This window comes from Triturus cristatus, chromosome 11, assembly GCF_964204655.1.
Source record: "Triturus cristatus chromosome 11, aTriCri1.1, whole genome shotgun sequence".
In the NCBI taxonomy this organism is placed as follows: Eukaryota; Metazoa; Chordata; class Amphibia; order Caudata; family Salamandridae; genus Triturus; species Triturus cristatus.
Window position 1 is genome coordinate 122407075 of NC_140594.1, and position 15672 is coordinate 122422746.

The 15672-nt window shown below is 44.5% G+C and overlaps 1 protein-coding gene across 2 annotated transcripts in view; it reads right to left on the reverse strand.

The window, feature by feature from the left end:
* Positions 1-465: 465 nt before the first annotated feature.
* SFI1 (SFI1 centrin binding protein) overlaps positions 466-15672 on the reverse strand; it is a 531261-nt gene continuing 516054 nt past the window's right edge. For both annotated transcript variants that reach the window (XM_085635878.1, XM_085635877.1), the window contains exon 31: positions 466-1304. In XM_085635878.1, coding sequence (XP_085492004.1) covers positions 1197-1304 — 108 coding nt within the window. In that variant the 3' untranslated portion in view covers positions 466-1196. The remainder of the gene's footprint in view (positions 1305-15672) is intronic.

Here is a 15672-nt window from a genome sequence, read left to right on the forward strand (position 1 = left end):
TTGTTAATGTTTTATATTATTTTTTTAACATATTTCCTGCTCTCTACTGATGTCTTTATATGTTAACAAAACCTTCAATAAAGCTTTTCAAACATAAAATACACACATGGTACTTACCATGCACTCCTGCTCACTCGCACCTAGTGTTGTAATCAGCATTCCCATACCTTTTTTTCATCCATCCTGTTGCTCTGCTGGTCAATGTGTAAATAACCAGGTACACTTGCCTAGGTCAGCTACATGCATGCAGTCAGTGCTCTAACCCCAGAGCAGGGTGTGAGCTGCAAAGGAGGGTTTACTGTTGCAGATGAGAAGCCTTCAGCTGCACTCGGATGTGGTTGGGCAGGCAGAAGGCCTGCAATCCCACAGAGGAGGCAAGGCCTAAAGGGGTATCACTGCTGAAACCAAGACCCATCTGAGGGTCGGGTTTAGTGACAGCGCCTGAGGCAGAAAAAAAGGTAAATCTAACAAATTACAAAATGTGTTTATTGATCACATAACTGCTGCATTATTGGAAATGAAATGAATAGGATCAGAATGTAACATCAGCACGCTCCCCCCATGGAGGTGTGAGTGAGGACTCTACGTGTAGAGTGAGGGAGATGTACATCGAGCCCCATATAGATATGTACATCTATAGATATGGTATGTACATGAAAACAAGTTATTTTAGTAGACAGTTCTGCATTGTTACTGTATCATTTATGTAAATAGGTGTGCTGACGTCACAGTCTGAGCAGGAAGCAGACACTTGCCATGGAGACCAATCACAGCTCCCGACTCCGAAACGGAGGATTATGGGATGTATTTTATACAGGGCACTGGCTGAACGCCAAGATGGTTCCACTGCGCGAACATTGTGGAGCTCATGGACAGTCAGACTACCCAATTTCTTTTAAGGTCCGAGAGGAGGCAAGATAAGGCACGCTGTGTAACCGGCCACTGAAGGGCACTTGGATTTGCAGTTCATTTCACCTCACACCTATGACGCAGTAATGCACATAGTGTCTCCTGGCGCACCTGCTGCGTGTCCGCAGTGCCCATGAAGAGAGCTGGCATCAAGAAGAGTTCATGGTGGCCAGACGGACTCTGTTACAAGTCCAGGGTGGCCCGAATGTCCTGCAGGTGAGCCATGCATCTTTGTGTCAGGGGAGAGGGGCCAGGAAGTAGAGTTCATGGTGGCCAGACGGACGCTGTTACAAGTCCAGAGTGGCCCGAATGTCCTGCAGGCGAGCCATGCATCTCTGCGCCTGAAGCCTTCCCTCTGTCAGCTGTTGGGCCGCATGGTGAATCCGGAAATCCAGCTGGAAAAGAAAAACATGAACTGACCGTTAACACAAAAATCACATTGGGTTTCAAAGTAAGTCTTTACACGTGACATAAGGTGAGGAGAAAGCTGTCCAACACAGAGGGACAGCTCTGCCACGGGAGGGGTGTTCACCTGCCTGGAGACGGTTGTCATGCAAAATAGTGCACACAGTTCACAGTTTCCATACCCTCACTGGTGACTCCTTCACACCCTCTAAACCTACAGTTTCCCCCTTTGCTGAATCAGAAAAAGCAATCCAGCAACATCGCAGACAAAACATCGGCATGCTCTTCACCTGCGTCTTTTTTACCTTCACTCTGGTGAAAGCTATGGCAACCACTTCTTGTCCGTGCCAGTCAATGACCCTCCTGTCCAGATCAGAGTCTCAAATGCCAGGCCCCACTTGGCTGACACCAGTTTGGTAGTTACACATTCCTACACTCTGTTATCCTTCACTCCCCGCCCCCTTCTCTGGTACTTTTGTACTGGGTATGTTGTATGTCTTGAACTACTTCCATTAGCTATAACTGCTGCCTATTGGACGACATGGTGGACAGTCCTTTTTCGCTTTCCTTAGCCTTCAGCTGGACGCCTCCTCTGCTTGGACCAGTCTACTGTGCTGCGATTCGATAGAGTTTTTACCCGAAAAAGCATTAGCCTGTCACAGCTGGTGATCTCCCTCTCCATGACACGACAGGTCAACGCCATCGCCTCCACCTACTTCAACACCCTCTGCATACTTCGGAAGACCTTCAAATGGATTCCCCCGAATCAAGGAAGACCATCACCCATGTACTCATAACCAGCAGACTGGTCTACGGAAACCCCCTCTACGCCGGGATCAACAAGTCCGCAAACTCCAGACTATTCAGAACACTGTAGCCCGACTCGTCCTCGGCATCCCTCGACACAAACACATCACCCAACACCTGCAAAACCTCCACTGGCTCCCCGTTGAGAAGAGAGTGACTCTCAAGATACTCACCCATGCCTACAAATGCCTCCACAACACCGGACCACAATATCTCAACAATAGACTCTCCCTCCACGTACCCAAGAGAAACCTCCGATCCGCCGACCTCACCCTTGCAGAACCCCTGCGCATCCGCAGAGCCAGAACTGGTGGTAGAACCTTCTACTACATCGCGTCCAAGACCTGGAACGAGTTCCCGATCGCCATCAGACGTGCCCCCACCCTGCACATCTTCATGAAGACCCTCAAGACCTAGCTCTTCGACTGACCAGAGCTGCTCCCCCTACAACCCACAGCACCTTGAGACCCTCACAGGTGAGTAGCTCGCTTTAAAATTCCCTGATTGATTTGAAAGTCGTGGATCTTAATACCTGCCCTAAATTCTTCCAAGTAAGCCAGACTTCTGAAGGAATGTACAAGGAAAGGATATGAGAACTGAGAGGGTTCTGAAATAGCACTTGTTAACTATTCAAGTGCTTTCATGGGATGCCAAGCCAATGAAACGAGACACTCTCCAAGAGTTGACTCATTTTCTTTCTTCAACAAAGAGTGCGGTGGATTCACCTCCTGCCAGTAATTGCAACCTTTCTGTCAGGGTCAGCATTTTGAGTTGAGCGATCTATTATGCCAAGAATTACATACAAGATGCATCCAAGTACAATGGTGTCACATGCCAAAAATTACTTTTACTATGTCAGACCCAGCTATTTGTCATGGCTGCCTGGTACCCACACTTACAAACCATGGTCATTCTGCCAAGAATTATATGCCAAGATTTACCCCAATATGCCAGTGCCAGCATTTTTTCACGAGTGTCTCACATGTCATGAATTACATCTACAGTGACCCCTTTATGCCAAGCTTTATATCAAGTATGTCAGCGTTTTGCCGTGGGTGCCTCTGTAAGCCAAGAATTACTTCCTGCATGTCAGGCCAGGCTCATATCCTAACACACACTCATGCATGCTCACTTAGATTCACTCACTCTCATTCACTGTCACTCTCATTCTCATTCTCCTGTAGTCTCACTTATTTTTACTCAGTCACTCCTTCATTCCCCTTCGCTCCCACTTTTACCCTCCCTCATCTTCACTCACTTCTAATTACAATCACTTTTGGTCTTCGTAATGCCTATTCTCAATCACTCAGTTGCACTGTCACTCACTCACTCAATTTCACTCACACACACACACATACATACTTACACCCACAAACACACGCTCACCTGCAAGTTAATTTTTTTTAATCACAATCTTCAGCTGCAGGGACTGGACACAGCTCCTTCCTGCCTCAGATGCTGAAGCAGGGAACTGAAAGCTGGCCCCTTTGCAGGCTTCAGCTTCTTGTTTTTTCGCCTCCCCCTCTCCCAGTTCGACACATGGTGGGGTAGGGTTAGAGAGTTTTCGGACCCCACATCACTTTGTGATGAGATGGAGAGGTTCAGAAAACAGCCCAATTGAAGTCTAGGTACTGAATGGTTTACATCTAAAGCATCCAGTATATGTATGGGCAGCATGTCACTACTGGGGAGGCACCTAGGAATGTCAGCCCCCCCCCCACCCCCAACCCCCACGGAAGGGCTTGGACTTTCCAGCTCTGGGCATCTATCTGATGGCTTATGGCTGGTGGAGGCTCCTCGGTGTGCTTGGGACAGCCATCAGACAAGTTTAATGCCTCAGGGCTTGTAGCAAGGGTATGCATCGTTTTTGATTATACCTGTAGTGAATAGGATACTATTAATTACTGAAATGTAAATGTGAAGTATTTGTATAGCGCACAGCTACCCTGAGTCATCCCGGCGCTTGTACTCATACCGCAGTGGAACCCTTCCTGGTATTTCCTGTGAGATGTCCACTCCTGGGCACCCCAAGGTGAAAGCCAGGCATCCTTAGCGCTGTGGGGGCCGTTGTGGAGATTAAGCAAGCTATTGCCCAGAGTTGCAGCGTGAGACCCATGATTAGAATAAGCACCGAGGCGAGAATTATCAGGTCCGATGGAATTGAATCCAAAGTTTGTGGCGTAGGGGAGAGTGTAATGGATTAGTGTGGAGAGTCGTGGATTGGTGTGGATTGGTGTGGAGTGTTGTGAGATTGGTGTGGAGTATTGTGGGATTGGTGTGGAGTGTCAGAGTCGAGTGGCGTTGAGTGCAATGGCGTAGTGTTGTGCTATAGAGTGGAGGGGCATAGTATGGAGTGGAGTAAAGTGCAGCAGAGTGCAGTAAAGTGCTGTAGAGTAAAGAGTTGTGGAGTGGCGTAGTGGTGAAGAGTGGAAAAGGTTGTAGAGGGTCGTAGAGTGGAAGGTTAGTATTGTGGAGTGGGACAGAATGGCGTAGAGTGCCATGTCAGAGTGGAGGTTATAGCAGAGAAAATACCTCTCAGACCATGGATTGATGAGTGCTTTCCACAACGGAGATCCCCTAGCGTCATCCCCGTGGGTGATCAATTAATGAATCTTACTTATTTTTCTACTTCTCATATCATTTTATATAGCGTTTTTCCCTTTTTTTAAAAAAAATTTAAGATGGACACCTTGTATGGCTTGTACCAAAACTTTACTTATATGCCGTATTAATTGGTTATTTTAAGCATCATATCATTAAAAAGGAACAATACAGTGACACATTGACATATTTACAAGAAAAAAACAATCACTTAATGTATTGTTGAAGAGATACTAGAATATATATCAAAGAATTCATCTACTATATTCAAGAAACAACACACTTGAAAAAATAATTAATGCATTCTAGACATAACAGATACTCACTGGACATTACATACATATTTTAGACATTACATATAGTGAATGTTTTAATTATCCTATTGCCGTGCCAATTATTCCGTACGTAAGATCGTCTGTGCCATGCTCTACTATTCTAAATATCGGGACCTATTTACTCTATCTCCTCGATGTTGGTTGAGTTTATGGTCATTCAGAGGTCAGAGTGAAGGTGTGTAGGTTCTAATCTACGCCTTCTTAGTTGCACTTAGTCTGTCCGTCTTTTGACACAATTGTTATCAAGTGGTCACTCTTTGCCTCTGGAAAGTATGGGCCGACGTGTTTCGACCTTCACGGTGGGACCAGGAGCTATTCTGTAGGTCTTCCTCAGAGCTGGGGGAACTTTGGTAGGACACTGAAATTCTATAATGCAAAGTCAGAGGATGTTATCTAGTGTTTTATTTAATGGCTCAGTGTTATGTTGAATCTTAATGTTCCTAAACACATATATATACATACCTAAGATATACCTCAATCTTTCTTGGGCATATTCTGGAGGAGGAGAACTGTCCTTAGAGGGTTTGCGACGGTGTCTTCACACTCCTTTGTACTTGGCTCCTTTATTTTCAGCTAATATAGGGCTTTCGTGGATGGATTAAGTATTAGAACCTACTATAGTTAGGGCACTGGATATAGCTTCACATTTTGTGTTGTGCACTAATGGAACTCATGTGCAGTATTATTGCTCAATACCTTCATTTCTTTCTATGGGTGGAATAGGCTCGTGAAAAGATTGTACTGCATTTGTTAAAGTGGTAAGTCTCTGTGCAAACAGCATTTATCATCTGCCCGTGTTTTGCTGCTGTGCCATGCGATATTTAAAAACAGATTCCTTTTCCTCCCCTCTGCGTGCCTGGTGGTACTAAAGAGGGTGTCGCATGCTTTGGTGATTTACAACATGCTTCAAAAATACTTCTAAACAATCCCCATGCGTACACATCGGTACCTTGAGTTTAAAACAATTAGTGCCGTACGCCATGCTGTTGTGCTCATGGGATGGTTGCTCTGTTAGCTTCCCTTGGGGTGTGAAGGGAGTCTGCGCGTCTCATGCGGCAGAGTTTCATTTCCTCTCGCTGTATGGGCAACTTCAGTTGGCAGCTATGGTACGAGTGAGTGGTTTCGCGGGAACATTTTGTTACTTGCAGTGGACATGATGTGTATGGACATGCGTCTATGTGCATTGCCTGACTTCCGCCTGGCTTCTCGCAGTAGTCAAGGAGACCGTTGTGCGCTGTTTGTGACAATCTTTTATTGCTCGTGTGGCGGCTGCCTTGCTTTGAGAGTGTGTATCTTCTGAGAACTTTACACAGACAAGACGTCTCCTTGCCTGACTTATGCCTGGCTTTCTACTGGAGGTACATTTCTTGGTTGTCAAGGAAACGGCAGAAAAAATGTCTTGGTGTTTTTTGACATTACTTCCACTTAACATTAATAGGTGCACCAGCGTTGCTGGTGTTATACAGGGGGTCATTTGGGCATGGGTTAGGTGTCGTGTTTTTGCAGTATCTTACTTTCTACCATTAAGACACAAGCATGGATGATTTTATACACAATGCATTATCTCACTCATTTCGTTTAGGCCATTTTCCGTGGTCCCAAAGCACAAGATGATTTTGGCTTCAAATCTTGAGAGGAGAGTTTCTGAACTCCTGCAGGTGACATGTTTAAGGACTAACCATTTAATGTCTTGTGGGCCGTGGCCATTCTCAATGCAGTGTTGCACCATTAGTGCATTCGGTACTCGGCATTTTATTCGAGATCTATGTTGGGTAATTCTCTTTTTAACAGGTTGTGTAGTTTTTCCAACGTACGCCTTTTGACACGAGCAGATCACACAGTATATAACATTTGTTGTGTTACAGTATGGGAACTCTTCATGTAGGACACATTTGTTCCCATATTCAAATTTCGTCCCTTCTATGGTACTGGTGCATGAGGTACAATTCCCAAATCGTCGATGTCCCTTGTTTGAGGGTAAGGCCAACATTGTTTGTATGGATACTTGTGGTCTTTTCACTTGGATATTTGCACGGACTAGTTTGTCTTTGATGTTATGGTTCCTTTTCAGGGCAAATACCGGTATTTGTTTGAATTCTTCGAGGCCTTTCACAGTGGAGGGGCGAGGAGGGGCAAAGAGTGGAGTGGCATTAGAATGTGACAAAATGGAGTGACGTAGAGTGGCATAGCACAGAGCGGAGTAAAGTGTCGGATAGTAGAGTGCCGTGGAGTGGTATAGAGTGGAGTAAAGTGGCATAGAGTGTCGTACATTGGAGTGGTGTAGAGCATCTTAGAGTAGACTGTCGTACAGTGTCATGTAGTAAAGTGGAAGGGAGGATAGTGTTGTGGAGTAAAGTGTCAGAGTGGAGTGGCATAGCGTAGAGTGGAGAGCCAGAGTAGAGTAGCGTGGAGTGGCCTGGAGAGGTGGAGAGGGTAGTAGTGTCATAGTGTGTTGTTGAGTGGAATGGCATTGAGTGGAGTATACATGGTGCGCAAGTGCACTGCCATTACAGAAAACATTTTCAACTGAAATTGCCATTACATTTGCACTGACATACAGTTGTACTGATACAGTGCACAAACTATAATGTGCGGAAATGGTTTCACCAAATGTATTGATTTCTTTTGCTTATATTAAAATATTTGTTTCCTTCACACTTCAAAATTACAAAAATAAAAGCGCTTCATTTGTGCTTTGCTAATTCTGATATATTATGAAATCTTTGCACAGGTCATTTACAGACATAAAAGTTGTAGTTGTGTGCTAGAAAAAAAAACAACATCCTACAGCCTTTCTTCTTACATGGGTACCAAGCAGGAATGTCACATAAATCCTCTCACTTTGAAGTCAGAGAAATGAAAGTAAACACCAAGCTCACTAGGAAGACAGAGCCTGACATTTGACCTGTCTTTGAATGCACAGCAAATGTGAGACGATAAGAACAAAATTTAAAGGCCTGTTTACATAAAGCAAGTTCATGGAAGGATACTGTAAACAGGATATACTGGTAATATGGTGTGGCGTAGACAGGCAGAGGAAATATATTGGGAAAGAGGCTGTCCCCAGAAGTATGGTAAAATATGGGACCCATTGGAGGATGCGGTGGAGTGAGGGGGAACAACCGAGACCCAGATATAGGGTAACTGGGTGTCACCCAACCCCCAAAAATGGACATGCGAGTCAGAAGGGTGGTAAGCCTGAAATGCACTAAGGTGAGGGGAGAACATCCTAAAATGTGGTGGGATTTTCTGTATCTTGTCCAAGAATGTGGAGACATACTTCTATAACTTTTGTTACCGTAGCTACCGGGAGGGAAGTGGGGGGGGGAAAGGGTGGGGGGTGGACATAGATGACTGTCAGTCTAGTTTGTTATTGCGTTTTTAAAATGCCTACTAAAAAGATGTTTGGGGAGAAAAAAGTAAACAGGGTATGCTGCACGGGATGGAGTAACTCAAGCTGGGCAGCCTAAAACAAATAAAACCAGCAAACAGAAAGTAAGCAAATGTGTATTACAAATCCCAAAGCCAATGGTAAGCAATAGGAAGAATACATTTATTTATTTTTTATTTATAAAGTTTTATATAGCGCAAACTTGATCCCGAAGGATATCAGAGGGCTTTATAATTTGAGGCAAAGGTAACAAATCAAAACATGAGTCTAACATGAGGAATCTAATAGGTATTGAATCAAATAGTACACATATAACAGCTCATTTATAAACCTGAGTGAACGAGTAGGAATGGGCTATGCGATGGAGCATAGAGACATAAGGGGGGTACGTACAATAATCATATACAGGAATAATAACCAGAACCAAAACAATAATCAAAACATGAGTAAAATGGGGAGTCTAATAGGATTTGAATCAAATGTTGCACATCTAACAAATCATTTATACACCTGGGTGAACAAAGAATGGGCTAGACGATGGAGCATAATGACTTAAGGGGAGTAAATTCAATAATCATGTACAGGAATAATAACCAAAATAAAAATAATGATCATAAACAAGAATAATAACCGATACTATAGTATGTCCGATGTGCTTAGAGCTAAAAATTGCCCCTCATGTTAAGGTAAGAACTTGTTCATGACGAATCTTTTTGCTTCCAGTTTGAAAGCAGCCTTGGAAGAGATTCTCAGAATTTCCTGTGGAAGAGTTCCAAATTTTGTGCCAAACAGGTGAAGGGAGGGCATAATTTAGCTCCCTTTCTCAGTCTACCCTGTGTTTCTTCAGTAATTGAAGATTTTTATTTGTAGCATGTTTATAAACCAATAGGTGTGTAGTAATTCAATTTAACATAATTTATTTTGCAATTAGTCAATTGAATTCATCAAATTATTCTGTAAAAATGCTTTAAGATATTGTTTGAGAAGATAGTTATTTGCCTTCTCACTAAGAGGCAAATGGTTTTTTGTGTGTAAAGTCATAAATCGAGTAACAATCTGGTTAACCGATAGCTGGTTGACCGAGAGTGAATCTACATGACTAAAGTATTTTCCTCTCAATTTGAAGGTGGGAGTTTTCCAATAATGGTGTCCTGAAAGATAAATCTGCATTTTGCCTCTTCTGTTCAATCAAGTGGTGAAATACGGATATAGTGAAGAACCTAGCATCTGTTTTGGTGTGTGCTGTCCAGAGTCTTTCTGAAGCTAGAGACCATTTGATGCATTCTTGTTGGACTGCTCCTTTCTCACGAGTACCTGTCTGGGAGTTTCTGGTGAATTATTCAGCAACCACTGCTAGGCTTGTGATATTATGAATACTTGGTGGTAATTCTTCGGTTAAAGGATGTGCGGGGGACTCAAAAGCGCATATTGAAAATGGGATTTTCAAATCATCGATGCCATTTTTAGGTCTCGCCTAGCCAGCTCTTCGTGACATGCTATATTCAGGTATGGACTTTAAGCTCTGCCCATTTTCCGCCCATCTTTTCAATTGGCTCCTCTTACTGTCCTTTGTAAATGCTCGCTTCTAATTTGTGAATAGGCTTAGTAGTCCCTCCTTTTAGACTTTTGTATCCTCCCATGAGGACTGCCCCTGCTCCATGTGTTCTTACTTTCACTGTTATTTATGGTGCTCTGTGAGCACTTTTTTCTTATTAGGTCTCGTTTGGTGGCTTGCTCCTGGACATACTTCCGCTTATTAAACAGCATGGCACACGCTTTTCTTCATTTCTGCACGGCGCCGCTTTCACTTTGAATTTAAGGAGCAGCATAGCAGTGCGTCTTCCTTGAATTTTCTCCATGGTTCCGCTTTCAATTGAAATGTAAGGCGTGGCAGATATGAGTGCTGCGCTTTACCACATACCACAATCATGCGCCTTATATATATAAAAATGGCACCGCTTTTTACCACATACCACAATCATGCGCCTTATATATATAAAAATGGCACCGCTTTCACTTAAGGCGCGTCTTTAATTGTTTATGACTGGTGCCGCTTTCCTTCACAACCCACTACCGCGTATTTACAAATCTTTATTTCAGACGGGCAAACCAATTTATTGCCTTTCCGAACATGCTCAGCTGACAGCTGGGTCTTCTCCCGTACCCCAATCACCCTCACTTGCTGTTCACTGTTGATCCAACTTTCTCTCCTTTTCCAGCCTCTCATCTACCCCGCCCCTCCTCCATCCTCGAACACTTCCCTTGCTGCTGTCTCCTGAGCACCACTTGCTTGTCACAGCTGCCAAACTCTGTTAGACTTGTAACATTTAAAAAAAATATTCAAACAAAGAGAGAGAGAGGGTATTAAGAGACACTGGAGCCACTCTTGGTCCCCCTGCAAATAATCATAAACAACAAAAGAGTGAGTTCAAAAACTCAAGAGCCAGCAAGAGGAGTCACACTTGTTTTATAGAAGAACCCTCACTCACCACCCTAATTGGTGACATGCTTCATCATCGGGTTCCCACCAGAGGAGTCGAGTGCCCCTCTGGTGTGCTACGATGCCTGGTTACAGCGGAGCGGGTTATTTGGATTTGTGAGTGTGATAAGGTGATTGTGCAAAAACGGTTAAAATTACCTTTATACTCTCAAATTTTTTTTAGTGGTGGAGGTATAAGGTAAGTGGATAAAAACTGTGGTGGATGTTTCAAGACTGGGTAAATTGGCCAGTTACATCCTGTAAGAAATACAAATCTGGTCGACATGTTTCAGCCTTATTCTGCTGTTTGCAAGGCTTTCGTCAGGACCTACTGCCACAGCGGTATATGCATGCTAAGGCGCACCCAGACCTGAGGCAGCAAAAATAACCGATTGACTTACGGTTGGCGTGGCGCTTTTCAAATTTTTGGGACGGCCATGAGATCTGCAAGACGAAACAAACAGACAGACAAGAAAACATACATGACAATAAATATGCTTGTGTCGTCACGTGGTTTGCCGGGCGAGTGACAAAAGCTCATGCTGCTTTGTGGTGCTTCTTCAATAAGTAGCTGTAATGAATATCAGCTAGCTGCACATGTGACATTGGTGCGAAGGGTCTGAAAACAAATTATAATTATCAAGTCCTTAACCTAATGGTCCAGGATGGTGTATTTAACAGTAACGATAAATTGTGGTATGGCGCGCTATGGACTATGCGCGCTGACTAGGACAATGCCTATATCTGCCGACTATGGCAGGGTAAAAATGGTGAACTTGACTAGATAAAAAGTCTCAAGCAAAGCGAGACTCTTGAGATTTAAAATTAAATAGGCAGACTTGGTTGTAGATGGATACGGTGCTTATTTCCGGTGTGGCGAGATCTCACACCATGGATCCAAGTGGTGGGTGGTAGCTTATAGTCACACAATAGGGAGAGACAAAAGAGTAGCATCACGTCATGAAAAGCATGGCCATGCGGTAGCGGAGATGGTAGGATACTGACTCGGCCAAAGCCAGACACCCGTTTGGCACCTAGTGATTCCCATCCTGTGGATCCCGTGGAAGTCGGCAGATATAGGCAATGTCCTACACCAAGAATTGAGAGTAGAACGCAGCCAAAACAGGGGCGGAAGGTACACCGCCGGCACCCTGCGTACAGCGAACATATCCTGTGTGTACACACATAGTGTCTCTCCACAGAGACAGGAAAGAGCTACGGACCAACCGTAGATTACAACACAAAACTCCCAGGAGAGAACCACACCAACCTGCAGGTTTCACTAGAGGGGATGTCCCACAACAGCAGATAGAGCGTCGACAAAAGAGAAGTAGCCGAAGACTCCGTAGGAGCCGTTGAAACTTCCCGTGCCAGGAAGAGCAGCTATACAATAGTCAACAAGTATCCCACATAGGGTATGGCACATCCCTATAAAAGCAAGGGACACCTCTTTGAGCCAAGCTCTCAGACAGAGGGCTAAAAAGAAATGCAGAAATAGTTGGCCAGCTGCAACAAAAAAAGGATAAAACGGCGAAAAGCCGCACACTCCGTCTGGGTAATAACGTCTTGAATCCAGAGACGGAGCACCGAAAAAAGCAGTGACAATACTGCAACAAAAAGCCAAAGTCCACAACAAGGACTACAAACCATGGAACTCATGGAAACCCAGACATGAGACTTTGAACCGGGAGACCCAATCAAAGGGCAAACCCCTAAAACGCTCCTGGACGTTGGCAGGGAAACAGCCTTCGCGCAGCCTGGCATGGTGGCGCAGTCTTTCTGAAGCTAGAGACCATTTGATGCATTCTTGTTGGACTGCTCCTTTCTCACGAGTACCTGTCTGGGAGTTTCTGGTGAATTATTCAGCAACCACTGCTAGGCTTGTGATATTATGAATACTTGGTGGTAATTCTTCGGTTAAAGGATGTGCGGGGGACTCAAAAGCGCATATTGAAAATGGGATTTTCAAATCATCGATGCCATTTTTAGGTCTCGCCTAGCCAGCTCTTCGTGACATGCTATATTCAGGTATGGACTTTAAGCTCTGCCCATTTTCCGCCCATCTTTTCAATTGGCTCCTCTTACTGTCCTTTGTAAATGCTCGCTTCTAATTTGTGAATAGGCTTAGTAGTCCCTCCTTTTAGACTTTTGTATCCTCCCATGAGGACTGCCCCTGCTCCATGTGTTCTTACTTTCACTGTTATTTATGGTGCTCTGTGAGCACTTTTTTCTTATTAGGTCTCGTTTGGTGGCTTGCTCCTGGACATACTTCCGCTTATTAAACAGCATGGCACACGCTTTTCTTCATTTCTGCACGGCGCCGCTTTCACTTTGAATTTAAGGAGCAGCATAGCAGTGCGTCTTCCTTGAATTTTCTCCATGGTGCCGCTTTCAATTGAAATGTAAGGCGTGGCAGATATGAGTGCTGCGCTTTACCACATACCACAATCATGCGCCTTATATATATAAAAATGGCACCGCTTTTTACCACATACCACAATCATGCGCCTTATATATATAAAAATGGCACCGCTTTCACTTAAGGCGCGTCTTTAATTGTTTATGACTGGTGCCGCTTTCCTTCACAACCCACTACCGCGTATTTACAAATCTTTATTTCAGACTGGCAAACCAATTTATTGCCTTTCCGAACATGCTCAGCTGACAGCTGGGTCTTCTCCCGTACCCCAATCACCCTCACTTGCTGTTCACTGTTGATCCAACTTTCTCTCCTTTTCCAGCCTCTCATCTACCCCGCCCCTCCTCCATCCTCGAACACTTCCCTTGCTGCTGTCTCCTGAGCACCACTTGCTTGTCACAGCTGCCAAACTCTGTTAGACTTGTAACATTTAAAAAAAATATTCAAACAAAGAGAGAGAGAGGGTATTAAGAGACACTGGAGCCACTCTTGGTCCCCCTGCAAATAATCATAAACAACAAAAGAGTGAGTTCAAAAACTCAAGAGCCAGCAAGAGGAGTCACACTTGTTTTATAGAAGAACCCTCACTCACCACCCTAATTGGTGACATGCTTCATCATCGGGTTCCCACCAGAGGAGTCGAGTGCCCCTCTGGTGTGCTACGATGCCTGGTTACAGCGGAGCGGGTTATTTGGATTTGTGAGTGTGATAAGGTGATTGTGCAAAAACGGTTAAAATTACCTTTATACTCTCAAATTTTTTTTAGTGGTGGAGGTATAAGGTAAGTGGATAAAAACTGTGGTGGATGTTTCAAGACTGGGTAAATTGGCCAGTTACATCCTGTAAGAAATACAAATCTGGTCGACATGTTTCAGCCTTATTCTGCTGTTTGCAAGGCTTTCGTCAGGACCTACTGCCACAGCGGTATATGCATGCTAAGGCGCACCCAGACCTGAGGCAGCAAAAATAACCGATTGACTTACGGTTGGCGTGGCGCTTTTCAAATTTTTGGGACGGCCATGAGATCTGCAAGACGAAACAAACAGACAGACAAGAAAACATACATGACAATAAATATGCTTGTGTCGTCACGTGGTTTGCCGGGCGAGTGACAAAAGCTCATGCTGCTTTGTGGTGCTTCTTCAATAAGTAGCTGTAATGAATATCAGCTAGCTGCACATGTGACATTGGTGCGAAGGGTCTGAAAACAAATTATAATTATCAAGTCCTTAACCTAATGGTCCAGGATGGTGTATTTAACAGTAACGATAAATTGTGGTATGGCGCGCTATGGACTATGCGCGCTGACTAGGACAATGCCTATATCTGCCGACTATGGCAGGGTAAAAATGGTGAACTTGACTAGATAAAAAGTCTCAAGCAAAGCGAGACTCTTGAGATTTAAAATTAAATAGGCAGACTTGGTTGTAGATGGATACGGTGCTTACTTCCGGTGTGGCGAGATCTCACACCATGGATCCAAGTGGTGGGTGGTAGCTTATAGTCACACAATAGGGAGAGACAAAAGAGTAGCATCACGTCATGAAAAGCATGGCCATGCGGTAGCGGAGATGGTAGGATACTGACTCGGCCAAAGCCAGACACCCGTTTGGCACCTAGTGATTCCCATCCTGTGGATCCCGTGGAAGTCGGCAGATATAGGCAATGTCCTACACCAAGAATTGAGAGTAGAACGCAGCCAAAACAGGGGCGGAAGGTACACCGCCGGCACCCTGCGTACAGCGAACATATCCTGTGTGTACACACATAGTGTCTCTCCACAGAGACAGGAAAGAGCTACGGACCAACCGTAGATTACAACACAAAACTCCCAGGAGAGAACCACACCAACCTGCAGGTTTCACTAGAGGGGATGTCCCACAACAGCAGATAGAGCGTCGACAAAAGAGAAGTAGCCGAAGACTCCGTAGGAGCCGTTGAAACTTCCCGTGCCAGGAAGAGCAGCTATACAATAGTCAACAAGTATCCCACATAGGGTATGGCACATCCCTATAAAAGCAAGGGACACCTCTTTGAGCCAAGCTCTCAGACAGAGGGCTAAAAAGAAATGCAGAAATAGTTGGCCAGCCGCAACAAAAAAAGGATAAAACGGCGAAAAGCCGCACACTCCGTCTGGGTAATAACGTCTTGAATCCAGAGACGGAGCACCGAAAAAAGCAGTGACAATACTGCAACAAAAAGCCAAAGTCCACAACAAGGACTACAAACCATGGAACTCATGGAAACCCAGACATGAGACTTTGAACCGGGAGACCCAATCAAAGGGCAAACCCCTAAGACGCTCCTGGACGTTGGCAGGGAAACA